Here is a 16,176-nt window from a genome sequence, read left to right as displayed (position 1 = left end):
GGTAGGCGGCGGCGAGCGGCGCCTGAGTGTCCCGCCACAAACGGTTGGCCGCGCCCGCGAGCACTTAACACCGGACATGATGTTTCCTGTCGACCGCGTGCCCTACAAAGGACACGTTTGGCGCCAGAGTTTGACCGACAGTGGAATCCACCATGACCATATAACAGCGCGTTTGCTCGTCGCGAGAACGCTCGCTAATTCACTCTCACCACCCCGCTATATTAAATAATTCCATTTACAATTTCATATACATATTCAAACGTGTTCAACTCCCTAATTTCAACTACTTTTCGAGGACCAGACCACCACCTCCGCCTCTTCCTAGGAACCAGCGCCAAGTTTGAAATCTGCCAGTAAACAAAGCTCACTTGCACTTCCGCCACCAACCTAAGAAAATTGTTTCAAACTAAGCCACCAGCACTCAACCTCTTCCTGCACGTTTCTGGTAAATGGACTCACCCTGCACTACGTCCACGAATTTACTTTATTTAGGAATGGACGCTGCTGTTATACGTATCTGTTTGCTTGTAGGATGTACCGGCTGCTAATAACTATAATTTTTTATATACACCTGATGGAGTAATAGTATTATTTCTGACTCAAGATCTGGTGTGATCATTGGGCACTAGACGTGGAGGCAGCTTTCACATGTGTCGGCTGTCATGAGCGCTCGGAAGATGAACTTGGCACGTGCGCGCAGCCTGCCTTGGAGCGTAATCTAAGGCGCATAGGCGATATCAATTTCTCTGGTGATATGTGGAGCCGAAAGTGTTGCGGGGAAACGGCCGACCGTTGTGTGATTCAGCTCGGAGGGAGACAGTTTTGGCAGGAAACGTGTGGAGGCGACAAATACACGTGGTGGGTGGACAAGGGGCCGCTGTGACGTCAAACTCGACAAGTTCCAGCGTGTCCAGCGAAAACATGTTTACGATGTGGGAGCGATCGCTGGGCTCGCCCCCCCCCCCTCCCCACCTCACGTGGCAGGCATAGCCAGTGTCTCCGCGCTGGCCAAGGGGTGTCGAGGATTTGAACTAATTCAGTTGGAGCGCGGACGTCGTGGTGACTGCACTGCGATATCAAAGATGTGTGTGCTGACTGTGTTGGAGAACAAGTGATGACCGTACTGCTTGAAATAAAGTCTTCAGTCCCTTCCCCCCTGCAAAATCAAAGGACGTGAATTATGTCGCTATAAGTGCAGTTTATTATTTGACACGATTATGATAGGCTACCAGTGAAAAAAGATAAGTGACGGAGAAAGCTCGTACATGTGATCAATTATGGTGTTGGGGATTTGACCTTTGATAGATTTTTGTTATGGATGTAAGGAGAATAGGTTTCTCACCGAGAAAATCGGACATCTTGAATAAATAATAAATGATAATAATACATAGAAGTACAGTTTTGGAGAGAATATCGTGTTGGAATTTGAATTTGGCGCAATTTTCTAGTGGAGGTAGGCCTATAATAATAAAAGATAATGAATGATAATAAATGATAATAAATGACAATGAATGATAATGAATATTAATAAATGATAATCAATAATAATAAACAAAAGTAAGGTTTTGCAGCCATTATCGTGTAGGAATTTGAATCGGGAGGGAGTTTTCTAGTGGAGGCAGGTCAATAATAATAAATAATAATAAATTATAATAAAAATAATGAATGTAAATAAATGATAGTGCATGATAATGAATGATAATGAATGATGATGAATGTTAATGAATGATAATCAATAATAATAAAGAAAAGTACGGTTTTTTGCATGCATTATCCTGTTGGATTCAAACTTCCCACCATATTTTCTTCTGGACGCTTAGGTTAGTGGACGTAGCACAATTGGGCTATTTTCCCGCCAAAATTCAAACTTCCTGCCATTTTTTCTGAAGTTTAGGTTGGTGGACATAGCACAATTTGCCATATTTTCCCGCCAAAATCCGCCATCTTTGGATGACGTCATGCGATGTTGCCAAGTCTACATGCCGCCATCTTGGATGACGTCATCGCCGCCATCTTGAATAAATTTGGCAACAAAGCAGTTCGGCATGCTACATACTTCATCCCCCTACTTCTGCAGTCATGGACTGTGCGGCTGGTCCTGGCGGAGGTTGGAATCCTCCCTTGGGCATGGGAGTGTGTGTTTGTCCTTAGGATAATTTAGGTTAAGTAGAATGTAAGCTTAGGGACTGATGGCCTTAGCAGATAAGTCCCATAAGATTTCACACACATTTACACACAAACTTGCTTCCCTGCCATTCTGTGGCTCTGTGTCGGGCAAGATAAGCCGCCTGTTGGAAAGACACAATATCAAATCAATCTTCAGTCCTCCAACGAAAATCCGTCAATTACTGAGACCACTTAAAGACGCAGTAGGTCTCAGAACACCTGGAGTCTACGAAATACCTTGTGAGTGTGGCCAGAAGTACATCGGACAAACAGTGCGCACTGTGGACCAACCCAGGAAAGAACATGAGAGGTATTATCGCCTACGCTATCCAGAGAAATCTGCATTAGCTGAGCATGCATTAGAAAACGGTCACCACATAAAATTTGGCGATACCTCTGTCGTGGCTCGCACTAACGGCTTCTGGGACAGTTTAATAAAGGAAGCTATTGAAATAAAAATTACCGCAAACACCCTGAATAGAGACGGTGGCTTGCAGCTCAGTGCTGCGTGGGATCCAGCGATCGCGCGATTGAAGAGGGAACATCGAACACCGCCTCAAAACATGAGCATATATGGCACTGTCACGGGCACCAGTGACGTCGCAGCTGGCAGCTAGCGTATATAAGGGCGCACCAAAAACCCTCTGGCAGTCATTCACTTGACAATGGCCAAGGAGTGCTTGGCCGAAAGCTCGTGTAGTTTTAAGCAGTTGACGCGGTTGGAAACCCGAGAACATTTATGAGTGAGATGTTGAGCACAGAAAGAGGAAGAGGTGTTAGTATTGTGCTATGCATAACTTGTGGGTAAATATTTCTAGAAAGGAAAACAGAAGGAAAACAATATAAAGTGAAAGTGTTATGTGGAATGTTGGCTATTTTATAATCATTATTATTATTATTTATTTGTATAACATTTTTTTTTATCAAACCTCTATTCTGTTTTAGCTAAGTAATCCTTCAATGTATAAAATGTATTGCATACCAGGTGCTTTTTAGCTGTCTTTTTAAATAAGTTATTTTTGCAATTTCTTTAATCTCTTTTGGTAATTTATTGTACAGTTTTATTCCTTGGTAGAAAATGCTGTTTTTAGTTTTATGTTTATTTTTTCTTGGTAAATGTAACTTGAATCTATCTCTTGTTGCATGGTCATAGACAGAGCTGTTTGAGCAGTAATTATCAATGTTATTTTTGATGTTTAAAACTGACTTGTAAATGTATTCACATGAAGCAGTTAAAATCTCCAGTGTTTTGAACAGATCTTTACAATGAGCTTGACAAGTATTTTTGGTTATTATTCTTATGGCTCTTTTCTGGAGTCTGAAAATTGTGTCCATATTCTGTGCATTTGTTCCCCAAAAAAGAATGCCATATCTAAGAATTGATTGTACATATGAATAATATGTAACTAAAAGACAATGCATGTTACACACTGAAGATAGGATTCTAAAGGCATAACATACTGATGACATTCTGCTGCAAGTACCTTTGTGTGCTCACACCACTTCAACTGAGAATCAATATTGATTCCTAGAAATTTTGCATTTATTACACAGTCTATAGAGGTGTCATCTACAGTTAATTTAACATTGTCATTTTTCCTCTTCAAACTGAAATTCACAGAGTTGTTGGAAAAAATAGAACACTATGATATCAGAAGATTTGCAAACAATGGGATTGCTACATTCCTAACCAATCAGATGCAGAGAGTCAGCATGAAATACACTAACAGACAAACCAACTCAATAACCGAAATCCTATCGAGTAATAAAACTGTAAAGCAAGGTGAACCACAAGGATCAGTATTGGGACCTCTACTTTTCCTCCTGTATGTTAATGACATGAGCCTGAATATAGATGCACACAAAACGATAATATTTGCTGACAACACTGTGAGGTGCCGGGGCTAGCAGTGTATTTAACACTAAATTCGTCTAGAATCTTGATAATAAAGGATGCTCTAAGCCCCCCCCCCCCTCCCCTATTCCTAACTCCGACTTTTACTGTTGCACTTGGATTAAAAAGAAACGCAAACTGTCTGTAATTGACCCTGCAAGTGGAGTAGAAAAGAGTTTGCATCTGCAATAATTTAACTTGATAAATAAGTTAAATAAAGGAAAGTTTCCTGATCATAGTGAGAAATGAAAGCATTGCTCTACCGATTAACAAATGACAGTTCTGTCCAAAATAACAATATGATTTATTATGACTAAACTCAAAATAATAAACAAAACACATGAAACATTTACAATACATCAAATTGGCTCAAATTGGATACTAAAATAAATGCTGTGAAGGTGAAGTTGTCCATAAACTAGATTGTGACATTTAAGACGAAGTGGTATGTGGAGCCAATTCCTTGCAACTCAAATCTTAAGAGAAACACACAGCCAACCCAACATTAATTGCTGCTACAGTAGTGAGAACTCAGACAATGAACATCCAAGACAGATGAAAGTTAGAAAAGACGAACAGGCCCACTCTGCTGAGCTCTGATTATCACCTAGCAAAATTTCCTGCTTTCCCAGTGCTGCGGACATACATTACCAAGCTGTCTTCTTAACTACAAGGACACGATCTGGCGTACCGGAGGCGATGGCTGGTTGCTTCGACATCCCGTCATGGTGATGATAATGTCGCGAGTATAGCCCGAAACAAATTGTCCTGGTCTGGTTGTTCCAGACTAAAGACTTCCTAGCAATACAAATGACCCTCTGAGGGAGACGAAGAAGACCCGCCACACAGACACTGACAGTACAGTGATTGATTTTAACAAGCGAAGTCACACTGCGATACAGTCAACTTTAGCCAAAACTGCTCGAGACGGACAACATAGGCCGCTTGTACGCAGAACGCTCAATTGCCAACTGTACTCGGAAGGTTACGTTGAAGTCGAAACTTCAGCAACTTCGTCAAACAGTTTCAATTAAATAAAAGTATATTAGACAGCCAACGGAAGTCAGGCTGTCCAGAGCAGCGAGAGCTCAGACTTGTAACCTACTCCGACTCTCTCAAGAGCACCCGTACAAGCCGAACACAGAACAATCCCGCCCCCACGACAGTGGCCATGGTTAAACGTTCCAATCAGCAACTCCAAAACTGGCGGAAAATTCCACTCTATTGCCGAAGCACTACTAGTCCACCAATGGAGATTCATGGCGCCAATTTTGCTACATCACGGAGCTATGCCCTGAGCAAGCCAATCAGAGTTACGATTTTGCAGAAAACGCGGGAATTTGCCCGCCAAGACTGCCTGGGAACACAAGTCATTCCCACGCCTCAGTGGTAGCCCGCCAGAAAGTGTTTTCACTAAGTTTCTGCGAAATAACGGAATCTCTAGCCCAGCCGCTCCTTCTGGCCCCTTTCGGCGTGTCGCTCCCACTCTTATGACAATGTCGGCGTCTGGAAAGCATCCACTTGACTCCCTCACACCCGTCGGCTTAACCCTTTCAAGCTCAGCAGAACTCGCCTGTCACCGGACCACCCGGGTGACGAGAAAAGCTGCGTGGGAAGTCCGCGTGTGAAGGAATAGCAACTTTTCGCCGCATGCAATTGGAGAGGAAAATCGAATTACTCCATGAACTTTCACACAACACAAAATGCAAATTCATTTCAGTCATTTGTCACTGTAAATAACCATCCAATAGATATGGACACTGTTTTCAAATGCCTACGTGTGATGGTTCAAGATAACCTGAAATGGAATACACATACAGGAAAAGTAAATGCCAGAATTAGTACTGACTGTTATGCATTGAGTGTGCTGAAATCATGTGCTAGCCTGAAAACATTAAGCAGTGCATACTACACTTACATACAAGCCCACCTAAAATATGGTGTGATATTCTGGGGAAATTTTCCAACTGCTCTGAGCACATTCAAAATCCAGAAGAGAGAAATGAGGATTATTAATGGAAACAAACCCAGAGATCCTGCAAACCCATTTTCAGAAAGTTGGAAATCCTTACACTGCCTTGCCTATACATTCTCGAGACTCTAAATTTTTTCAGAAACCACATAGTTCCAACTGAGTCCAGAGTAGTAAAAAATAATGAAATACATAAACACAACACCAGGAAAAACTCAAATTTGTGTGTTTTATGTACAAACACTCAACTGTGTAAAAATGGAGCTTTCCACATGGGCCTCCAACTGTTCAACAATCTTCCCACTAGTATTAAGTCCATAGAAGACAAAATAAAATTTAGCAAAATCGTGAAGTCATATTTGTTGTGTCTCTGTTTTTACTCTATAAATTAATATTTAGAACAGTAATCTTGCTGTTTATGTAGAATTGAAAACATTGAGCAATTGGAGTGAAGTAAACTTAACAAATCTTTGCAATATAATATTTTAGGATATTATATGTTAATATATGTTAACAATGTTGACTGATATTTTCCGACATCTGCAACACACTGTGAACCATCAGATCACATGGAATAAGTAAATAAATATAAATAAATAAATAAGTATTTATGTTCAATGTCACTTTATTGCCTATTGACCAATCGTAAACTTCCTTGAGAGTTTCATTTGCTTTCTCGGCAAGGAGTTCTCTTGTTTTCTCAGTGACTATACTATTGCTGTCATCAGCAAAGAGAATTTTTTCACCTTGAGTAACGCTACTGGGAGAGTCATTGATGTATATCAGGAATAGTATTGGTCCTAATATGCTACCTTGCGGGACCCCTATATTAATGTATTTTGGTTCTGTTAAGTGTTTTACAAAACGTTTAGATCTATTTGAAGTATGTGTTATCTCTACTCTTTGTGCGCTGCCTGTTAGGAATGATCAAATCCAGTCATTAGCTACTCCTCTTCTTCCTAATGCTCCTAATTTATTTAATAGAATCTTGTGGTCTACTGTGTCAAACGCCTTAGAAAGATCCAAAAATATGTCTGTGAACACTCAACTTTATCAAAAGCATCAAGTACAACTTTTGTGAATTTCACAATGGCTGACTCCGTATTTTTGCCACTTCGGAAACCAAACTGTGATTAGCTTAAAAGATTGTATATATTCAGGCAATTCATTAGTCTGTATTTCATAATTGCTCCTATTATTTTTGAGAATGGTGACAGCAGGGAAATGGGCTGGTAATTTTCTATGTCTTAAGAAAATGTACAACTTTTGCCTGTTTGAACTGCTCTGTCCCTGATGTGAAGGATTCATTTATTATATTTGTTAAGGGGCCTTTTTTAAGTGTCAGTACACACATTGGTACTTCATCTAAGCCTACTGACTTTTTATTTTTTAGTTTTTGAATAGTTTTATTGACTTCATTCTCTGTGGTTGGAAGCAACATCATTGTATTTAGTGCAACATTATTTAAAGGTGTTATATTTGTTTTGGGGAATTTTTTGCTGTAACTTCTCTGCAATGCTTGAAAAATGCTCGTTTATATATTTTGCTAAGTGTTGTGGATCATTTATTACCTTATCCTTCTCCCTTAGCAGTATGTTATTCTACGTTTGTTTGCCTCTCCCCATTTCCTTTTTTATAACATCTCAGACTACTTTGCTTTTATTCTGTGCATTATATATTATTTTGTCATTAAATGACTTTTTTGCAGCAATCAACACCTTCCTATAAATATCTTTGATTTTTTTAATAGAAACTTAAGAATTCTGGATCATAGCAAATCTTTTTCATGGAACTGAGGTGTTTAAGTGTTTGGAAGGACTTCTAAAGCCCGCTGTTATCCATCTGTTTTGTGAGATGTTGATACAGACATACCTACTTTTGGAAATGCCTTTTCAAAGTTCAATTTAAACAATGTGGATAATTTATAGAATTTCATATTCACATTGGTTTCCTTATAAACTTCATCCCAGCTTTGTTTTTCTAGTTCTTTTCAAAAATCTTTTATTTTGATTTCTGATAGAGGTCGTTTGTAGGCTTGTAGTTTAGGGAATGATTCGATGCCTGATTTTAGTGTTGTTATTTGACAAAGATGGTCTGATAGTCCGATATCTTTTACAGCTATATCACATTTTTCCCTGTCCATATTTGTGGCCACATGGTCAGTTACTGATGAAGTTGTTGTAGTAACCCTTGTTGCACTATATTTTACTGTACCTGCATTTTCCACCCTTTTGTGTATCTCTGCAAGATATATCTTCTTAATGCTACTCATTACATTTTTTTCATCCGTTTTTATGTGATTTGATGCTCACAGTTTATTTCACAAGTATTTTTCACAACACGTGATTTGAGTAGATCCTTGTGTCTCCATATTCATTGAGAGGAACTAAGTTTTTATCCTTTCTCAAGCGTTCATTGCTTCCTTTATGTTTCATGTGATGCTAACTTTCATTGTTTCGTGTGAACAGTATTGGGATCACAGGTGAGGAGGACTGATGCTTGTGCATGTGTGTGTGTAAAAATGACAGAGACAGGTAGAGTGAGACAGAGACAGTGGCAGAGAGAGCTGTAAAGAGTGGAGGGCTGGAGTGGGATTGAGATAACAGATGTTTTTGGATATTGAGTGTGTTTAATTAACGTGTGAGGAAGTGTCTTTGTATAGTTCATCGACTGTTCCACACAGGTTTTTGTCACACAGTACTCTGTTTTCATTCAAGGCTTTCTTTCCTCATATAATTAATTTTTGTATGTGACCATTCTCGATAGACACTATTGCTTTCGCTGAGGATCTTAAGATCAGTCTCATTGTTGTTTGGGTGGTGGTTTTCTTGTATAAATATATCTGCAAAAATGGAGTGTCTACCTTGACTTTTAAGACTCTGAGGTGTTGAGAATATCTCGTTTTCAAAGATTGCATGATTAGCCTTTGTAAACAGACTGGGACAGACTAGCATGAACTACATGTTAATCGGTAGATTCAAGATTTGGAAAATTTGTCTGTTGATGTCTACTTGGATTTAGGATTTTTCTATACTGTGTTGTTTGTGTACAGTTACGGTCATAGCCCTTATTTCTTAAAATGATCACCGCATTGTGGACTTTTTGTTGCTGTATGTTAGTATGTGTGCTTTGTAAGGTGTTCCTGATTTCCTGTGTTTGTCAAATGTTTGTGTTCCTCGTTATCTGTCGTGGCTGGTTTGTTATTTTTTAATTTGTTACTTTATTTTGTTGTTCAGTTTGTTTATTACTTGTACGTTGTACCCATTGTCTCTGGTATATGGTGTACTGTGTTTAGTTCTTATTGTATTTGAGTTTGTCCAGGGGAATACTATGGAGTCTATGTAGCATGTTTCTTAAACTTTGGAGTTTGTGTGGTGGAGGGTGATCGGAAAGTTTGTAAATTGTTGTAATTGTGGCTGTTGGTTTTCTGAATATTACAAGATTACGTTTGTTGTTGATTCTGTGTATAGTGATGTCACACAAAGTAAGTTACATGTCTGCTTCTGTCTCATTGACAAGTTTTATTTCTGAATGAACTGCATTTATGTGAATGCGTAGTTGTTTTACCTGTGTGTCTGTTTTGTCTATCAATCAAATGATGTCGTCTACATAGTGGTGTAAGTGTATAAGGTTGAACTACTTTGGATATATAATTTCTTTGAATATTTCTTGGTCAGTGTAGTTCAGAAATATGTTTGCAAGTAGACCACTGATGGGTGACCCCATTGGTGAGCTATCTTTTTGTGGCTAGAACGCCTTGCTGAAAACAAAGTATTTCAGTTCTGTTAGAGCCATTAGGATGGCTTTAATTTCACCCATGTGTACATTTCTTACATTCCCTTCTTTCTGCAGCTGTTCTTCAGTAATACTGATTGTATCTCCCTCTGGAATACATGTGTAAATAGATGTTGTATGAATTAGTCGCAGGTTTGCTGTTGTTCGAATATTTATGTGCTATTTTTTATCAGTTCATTTGTGTTTTGTTTTCATGAAAGTGTACAATTTCGAAGTACTGTATGAATGTGTCTAACTACGTGGTAAGATGGCACGTATTTGAAGTTAATTACTGGTCTAATTGGACAGTTACAGTTACGTATCTTGGGAAAAGATTTGTGTTTTATTTGATGCGAGCATTTATAATGGTAAGTTTGAGGATTCTTCGAAGTTTCTGTATGTTTCTTTGGTATCTCACTGTGGGATCACCGATTAATTTAATGATATTTTTCTCTTCTATGACTTCTTCTGTTTTGCTGATATGTTCTGCGTCACTCATAAGTGTGGTGTTGTGTTACAGATGTTTCTGCCTCCCATGGATTCCACTCTGCAGTGGGAAATGAAGCGTCTAGTGTATGCGTTCCTGATATCCACAAGCGCTAATTGTCAGGTTGGCTGAAGCTGCAGACATTATTCGTGGGACACCTGGTTGCCGTGTTACACAACCATTAGCGAGCAGATGGCAGTTGTACATTAATGTAAGTGAACTATCTTTTCAGCAACATCTCCAAAACAGTAATCATCACATGCCAGTGTCAGCTCTGTCCCGGAAGAACTCTAGCGTCAAAACCTTCCTGGTGGGAAAACGGTGACACTTATGTCACATAAAAATGTGTTTCTTCTTCTCTTCGCTGAACACGCTAAAATTTTGTACACATAGTTTTGTTCGAAACTGTATAGCACAGGAGTCAGTAACACTTCGAAATGAAGTAGTTGGCTGGTAATAGATCACAATGGACAGCGGTGAACCAACAGAAAAATTGATAATGAAAACAACACCAGAAATTATCTTGCTAACATTGGAAATTACAGAAGATATAAAATTTGATATAGGAATGGGGTTTTGAACTTTATTCCTCGAATTAGTGCACAGTCAACAGTCGTTAGGTCTTAAACATGAAGTGGTGAGTAACAGTAATATACTTACCTACAATGTAGAAATAAGATGAATTGTTTTCGTTAAAGATTCGTGCCGTTTCAGTCCAGCTGTTACGATAGAGGGAGTACAGTGCGTTGGCGAGACCGAACATCTCTGATGCCTTTGGATGTTGCTCCTCGCATAGCGCACTAAAGTCGTCATGAAAGGACAGGAACTGCGTTTGATATGCCAGTAGCCGATGATTCAACAGCGGCCGCCTGTAACATGTAAACTTCATTTTTAAAAATTAAAAACCAATAAAATCGGCATGGCAAATAATGTATAAAAATATCTGGAATGGGTTTTCACTCAATGGTGGAGTGTACGCCGATTTCAAACTCCCTGGCATATAAAAGCTATGTGCTAGACTGGAACACGAATTGAGCACCTTTGCTTTTTTTAACTGAAAGTCTTTTGTTGTGATAAATTACAAAAATAACATAAAATGACTTTAAAGATTTCTTGCACAACAGTTTCTCTGTTCTGTGCTGACATATAGTTTGAAATGATTTTACAATAGATGAAATTCCAGTAACTACTAAGATCAACGGGACGTTAAAGCTTAATCTTTCCCTGTTTTTAGAATTTAAACTTCAGAACTGCTATTTCTGAAGAATACATATCAAGCTTTAAATAATAATTAAACATGCGTTACAAGAAATCGAACATATTTTATATCTGTTAGTGATGTTAATGACATGTTCAGGTTTGTAATAGGTGAAGCAAGTTTGCCCAATTTGCGATATCTAAGCTGTGTGCACAATAGAACTAAAAGCTGGACTACAGCTCACACTGAGTCACCCAGACAGGACTCACGACCCAACCTCACATTTTTTGCTGCTTCCAGTATCTCATCTCCTGCTTTCCACACTTCACTTAAGATGTCCTCTACTTGTTCCGGGACCAACACTTCCGAAAGAAAGTATACTGCAGGAAAGTGAGATATTTTCCCGAGTGAATTGTTTCACTCTACAGCAGAGCATGCACTGATGCGAAACTTCTGGGACTGAGTCCCCGTCTGACACAGACACTGAAACAGCCAGTTAGTTTCAAACCAGCAAAAATTCCTCTACAGAGCGACAATTAATTCAGAAAACAATCCTCCAGGTTTTGGCTAAGGCTGTACTGCAATATCATTTCTGTCAGAAGTGCTAATTTCGTAAGGTGTGAAGGAGAACTACTGTGAAATTTGCAAAGCAGCAGAACGAAGTGGAGGCAAAATTGTGAGGGCTTGTCGCCAGCCGTACATGAGTAGCACAGTTGGGGAGTATTTGCCCGCAAAACTCAAAGGTCCTTGGTTCCAGTCCTGGGCTGTCACACGGTTTTAATCTGCCAGCAAGTTTCTTATCTGAATTAACAATGAGTCTGCCAGAAGAAAACCAGTTCTCAAGAATAGAAGGTCCTGCAAATAGAACTCTCAGAGACACATGACGTCTAATCGATAAACGTGAATGTATGAAACAGTTCCACTTATCTTTATTTATTTATTTATTTATTTATTTATTTATCCAGTCCCTTGTAGCAGATCCAGCGGTTAAGGCCACACGATTCGATCACTTGAGGTACATCAAGTCCGTCTTTGCATCTACTGAAAAATGTACTTATTTTAGGGTAAGGCTTTTGTTTTATTCGCTTAAACTATTGCCAGTGGATATATTTTGACGTGGTGAAAATCACTTCCCCACTGCCCTGCCCGATTCAGGACCTTTCCACACGTAAATCAACCAGCGACCACATCAGACAGTTGAAGATCACCACTGGGAACGAGGATGTTGGCGAATCCTTTCATATCTTGCCACTCCCGCCACCATGTGCTCCAGCTTTAAGGAGGGGAGGGTTGTGCCATGCAGCCCCAACACCTATGGCGATGTGTTATTCACAGCATCTGAATCACATATGTCTCTCTCCTCCATTGCTGGGAAACTGGAGGACGTCAGCGCAGAAGAGGGCGTGAGAGCAGCGGCAAACAGGGATGTAACAGCACGTGCGCCAAGCAGAGAGGATGTGACATGCTGGCAGCAGTGTGGAGATTGGAGGTGTGGCTTTAAACAGGACGTGTTACCTATCTGTTGGATCAAATATAGGTGGAAGTTGGCAGGCTAGCCTGTGAAGTGTTATTGGGTGTCATCACGCCAATAGTGGGAGAAAGAGAGAGTCGCCCCACTCTGCATTGCTGCCAAATTTATTCAAGATGGCGGATCCAAGATGGTGGCGATAGAAGTGACAATATCACACTGTTATGGTGGGAGGTTCAAATTTTGGCTGGAAAATAGGTTGATGGGGCTACCTCCACTAACCTAACACCCTCCCATCCCCTCCCTGCCCTCCCCAAAAGAATGGTGGGAAGTTCAAATTTTGGCAGAAAAAAGGTCACTTGGGCTACCTACACTAACCTGAGAAAATGGTAGGAAAAAAGTCATTTGGGCTACCTCCACTAACCTAGGAAGGACTGTACTTTATTTATTTTGGAACAATTTATTTAGGGTTGGCTTCCTCATAGTTTAATTATTACACTGATACAAAACACTCGCTCTGTCGTGCTTGGGGTCACCATACACAGCCTACAGAGCTGCGAACTACTCGTGAATCAGCGAAATAATACCATACACTGATGCACAGACACAAAAACAACTCGTAAATGGCCAAAATAATGGACTGCACAGCCTACACGCCCTCAAACTACTTGTAAATCACCGAAATAATGCAGTTCACTGACGTGCAGATACGGAAACTGCTCGTAAATTGTCAAAATAATGCATGTCAAATGCCCTTCAGACACACTCACTAATTATAAACCGTCGAAATAATGCATACAGTTTATTTAGGGACTGATTCCATATAGTTTATTTATTGCACTGATACAAAACACTCACCCTGGAGTGCTTGGGGTCACAGTAAATAGACTACAGACCTGCAAACTACTCGTAAATCACCAAAATAATGCAGTACTGATGTGAAGAGATGCAAAGAACTCGTAAATTGTCAAAATAATGTATGTAAAAGGCTCTGCAAACATGCTTGATAATCGTCAACTGTATATAATGCATTGCACAGCCTGCACACCTGTTCAGGAAATAATGCTATAGACACAAAAACAGCTCGTAAATTGTCAAAAGATAATGCGATTGTAACGCTATGCAAACACGCTTACAATGCTTAAACAGCCAAAAACAGTGCAGTGCACAAACACTCATTGCAGGTAAAAAACGCTTTCAAACTATCGTCAGCCGCAACGTATCAGCAAACGGCCCCCCCCCCCCGGCCCCCTACAGAACTTAAAGATGCACACACTGGGCGGCGTGCTTACGCTGGTCCCACATGCGAGACGCCTTCGGGCCACTCGCACATGTTTACCGTTGCTGGCGCGATACCTCCCTACCTGCGAACCAGTGAAGACCTAATTGCTGAGCAACTCACCATCGTAGGTGCAGATAAGAGGTTCTCAATGTTATATTGACGTCACATGTCTATGTTAAGAATAGCCAAGTCTCTGTCCCTGAACATACTATAGAAATCTGTTGCAATGCTCCTCAGAATAGCACAGGGTGCATTTTTCACAGCAGTCCTAACGGTACATGTAAGATGCGTCTAGCCATGCACATGTTTACCTGCCCAGCGTGGCTTATGCATCGCTGTGAAATGTTCGCATAGTGGCTCATCATCATAGCCAGAGGTAAAAGGTTCTTAATGTTATACTGATGTCACATGGCTATGTAAATGAGAGCCAAGTCCACCTCCCAGAAATACACTCCTGGAAATTGAAATAAGAACACCGTGAATTCATTGTCCCAGGAAGGGGAAACTTTATTGACACATTCCTGGGGTCAGATACATCACATGATCACACTGACTGAACCACAGGCACATAGACACAGGCAACAGAGCATGCACAATGTCGGCACTAGTACAGTGTATATCCACCTTTCGCAGCAATGCAGGCTGCTATTCTCCCATGGAGACGATCGTAGAGATGCTGGATGTAGTCCTGTGGAACGGCTTGCCATGCCATTTCCACCTGGCGCCTCAGTTGGACCAGCGTTCGTGCTGGACGTGCAGACCGCGTGAGATGACGCTTCATCCAGTCCCAAACATGCTCAATGGGGGACAGATCCGGAGATCTTGCTGGACAGGGTAGTTGACTTACACCTTCTAGAGCACGTTGGGTGGCACGGGATACATGCGGACGTGCATTGTCCTGTTGGAACAGCAAGTTCCCTTGCCGGTCTAGGAATGGTAGAACGATGGGTTCGATGACGGTTTGGATGTACCGTGCACTATTCAGTGTCCCCTCGACGATCACCAGTGGTGTACGGCCAGTGTAGGAGATCGCTCCCCACACCATGATGCCGGGTGTTGGCCCTGTGTGCCTCGGTCGTATGCAGTCCTGATTGTGGCGCTCACCTGCACGGCGCCAAACACGCATACGACCATCATTGGCACCAAGGCAGAAGCGACTCTCATCGCTGAAGACGACACGTCTCCATTCGTCCCTCCATTCACGCCTGTCGCGATACCACTGGAGGCGGGCTGCACGATGTTGGGGCGTGAGCGGAAGACGGCCTAACGGTGTGCGGGACCGTAGCCCAGCTTCATGGAAACGGTTGCGAATGGTCCTCGCCGATACCCCAGGAGCAACAGTGTCCCTAATTTGCTGGGAAGTGGCGGTGCGGTCCCCTACGGCACTGCGTAGGATCCTACGGTCTTGGCGTGCATCCGTGCGTCGCTGCGGTCCGGTCTCAGGTCGACGGGCACGTGCACCTTCCGCCGACCACTGGCGACAACATCGATGTACTGTGGAGACCTCACGCCCCACGTGTTGAGCAATTCGGCGGTACGTCCACCCGGCCTCCCGCATGCCCACTATACGCCCTCGCTCAAAGTCCGTCAACTGCACATACGGTTCACGTCCACGCTGTCGCGGCATGCTACCAGTGTTAAAGACTGCGATGGAGCTCCGTATGCCACGGCAAACTGGCTGACACTGACGGCGGCGGTGCACAAATGCTGCGCAGCTAGCGCCATTCGACGGCCAACACCGCGGTTCCTGGTGTGTCCGCTGTGCCGTGCGTGTGATCATTGCTTGTACAGCCCTCTCGCAGTGTCCGGAGCAAGTATGGTGGGTCTGACACACCGGTGTCAATGTGTTCTTTTTTCCATTTCCAGGAGTGTAGTTTAAGTGCCACAGAAACAGTTAACAGTCGCTTTTGTAGGAACTTTCTCAGCTTGCCTGCG

The 16,176-nt window shown here is 41.6% G+C and overlaps 1 protein-coding gene across 1 annotated transcript in view; it reads right to left on the bottom strand.

The window, feature by feature from the left end:
• LOC126160953 (uncharacterized) overlaps positions 1 to 16,176 on the bottom strand; it is a 229,435-nt gene that overhangs the window by 78,808 nt on the left and 134,451 nt on the right. The window contains exon 6 of the mRNA XM_049916944.1: positions 10,954 to 11,162. Within this exon, the coding sequence (XP_049772901.1) occupies positions 10,954 to 11,162 (209 nt within the window). The remainder of the gene's footprint in view (positions 1 to 10,953; positions 11,163 to 16,176) is intronic.

The sequence above is a fragment of the Schistocerca cancellata genome, unplaced genomic scaffold, assembly GCF_023864275.1.
Source record: "Schistocerca cancellata isolate TAMUIC-IGC-003103 unplaced genomic scaffold, iqSchCanc2.1 HiC_scaffold_1169, whole genome shotgun sequence".
NCBI lineage: Eukaryota > Metazoa > Arthropoda > Insecta > Orthoptera > Acrididae > Schistocerca > Schistocerca cancellata.
The sequence above is the reverse complement of the archived record's forward strand: the minus strand, read 5'-3'. Positions and strand labels throughout refer to the sequence as shown.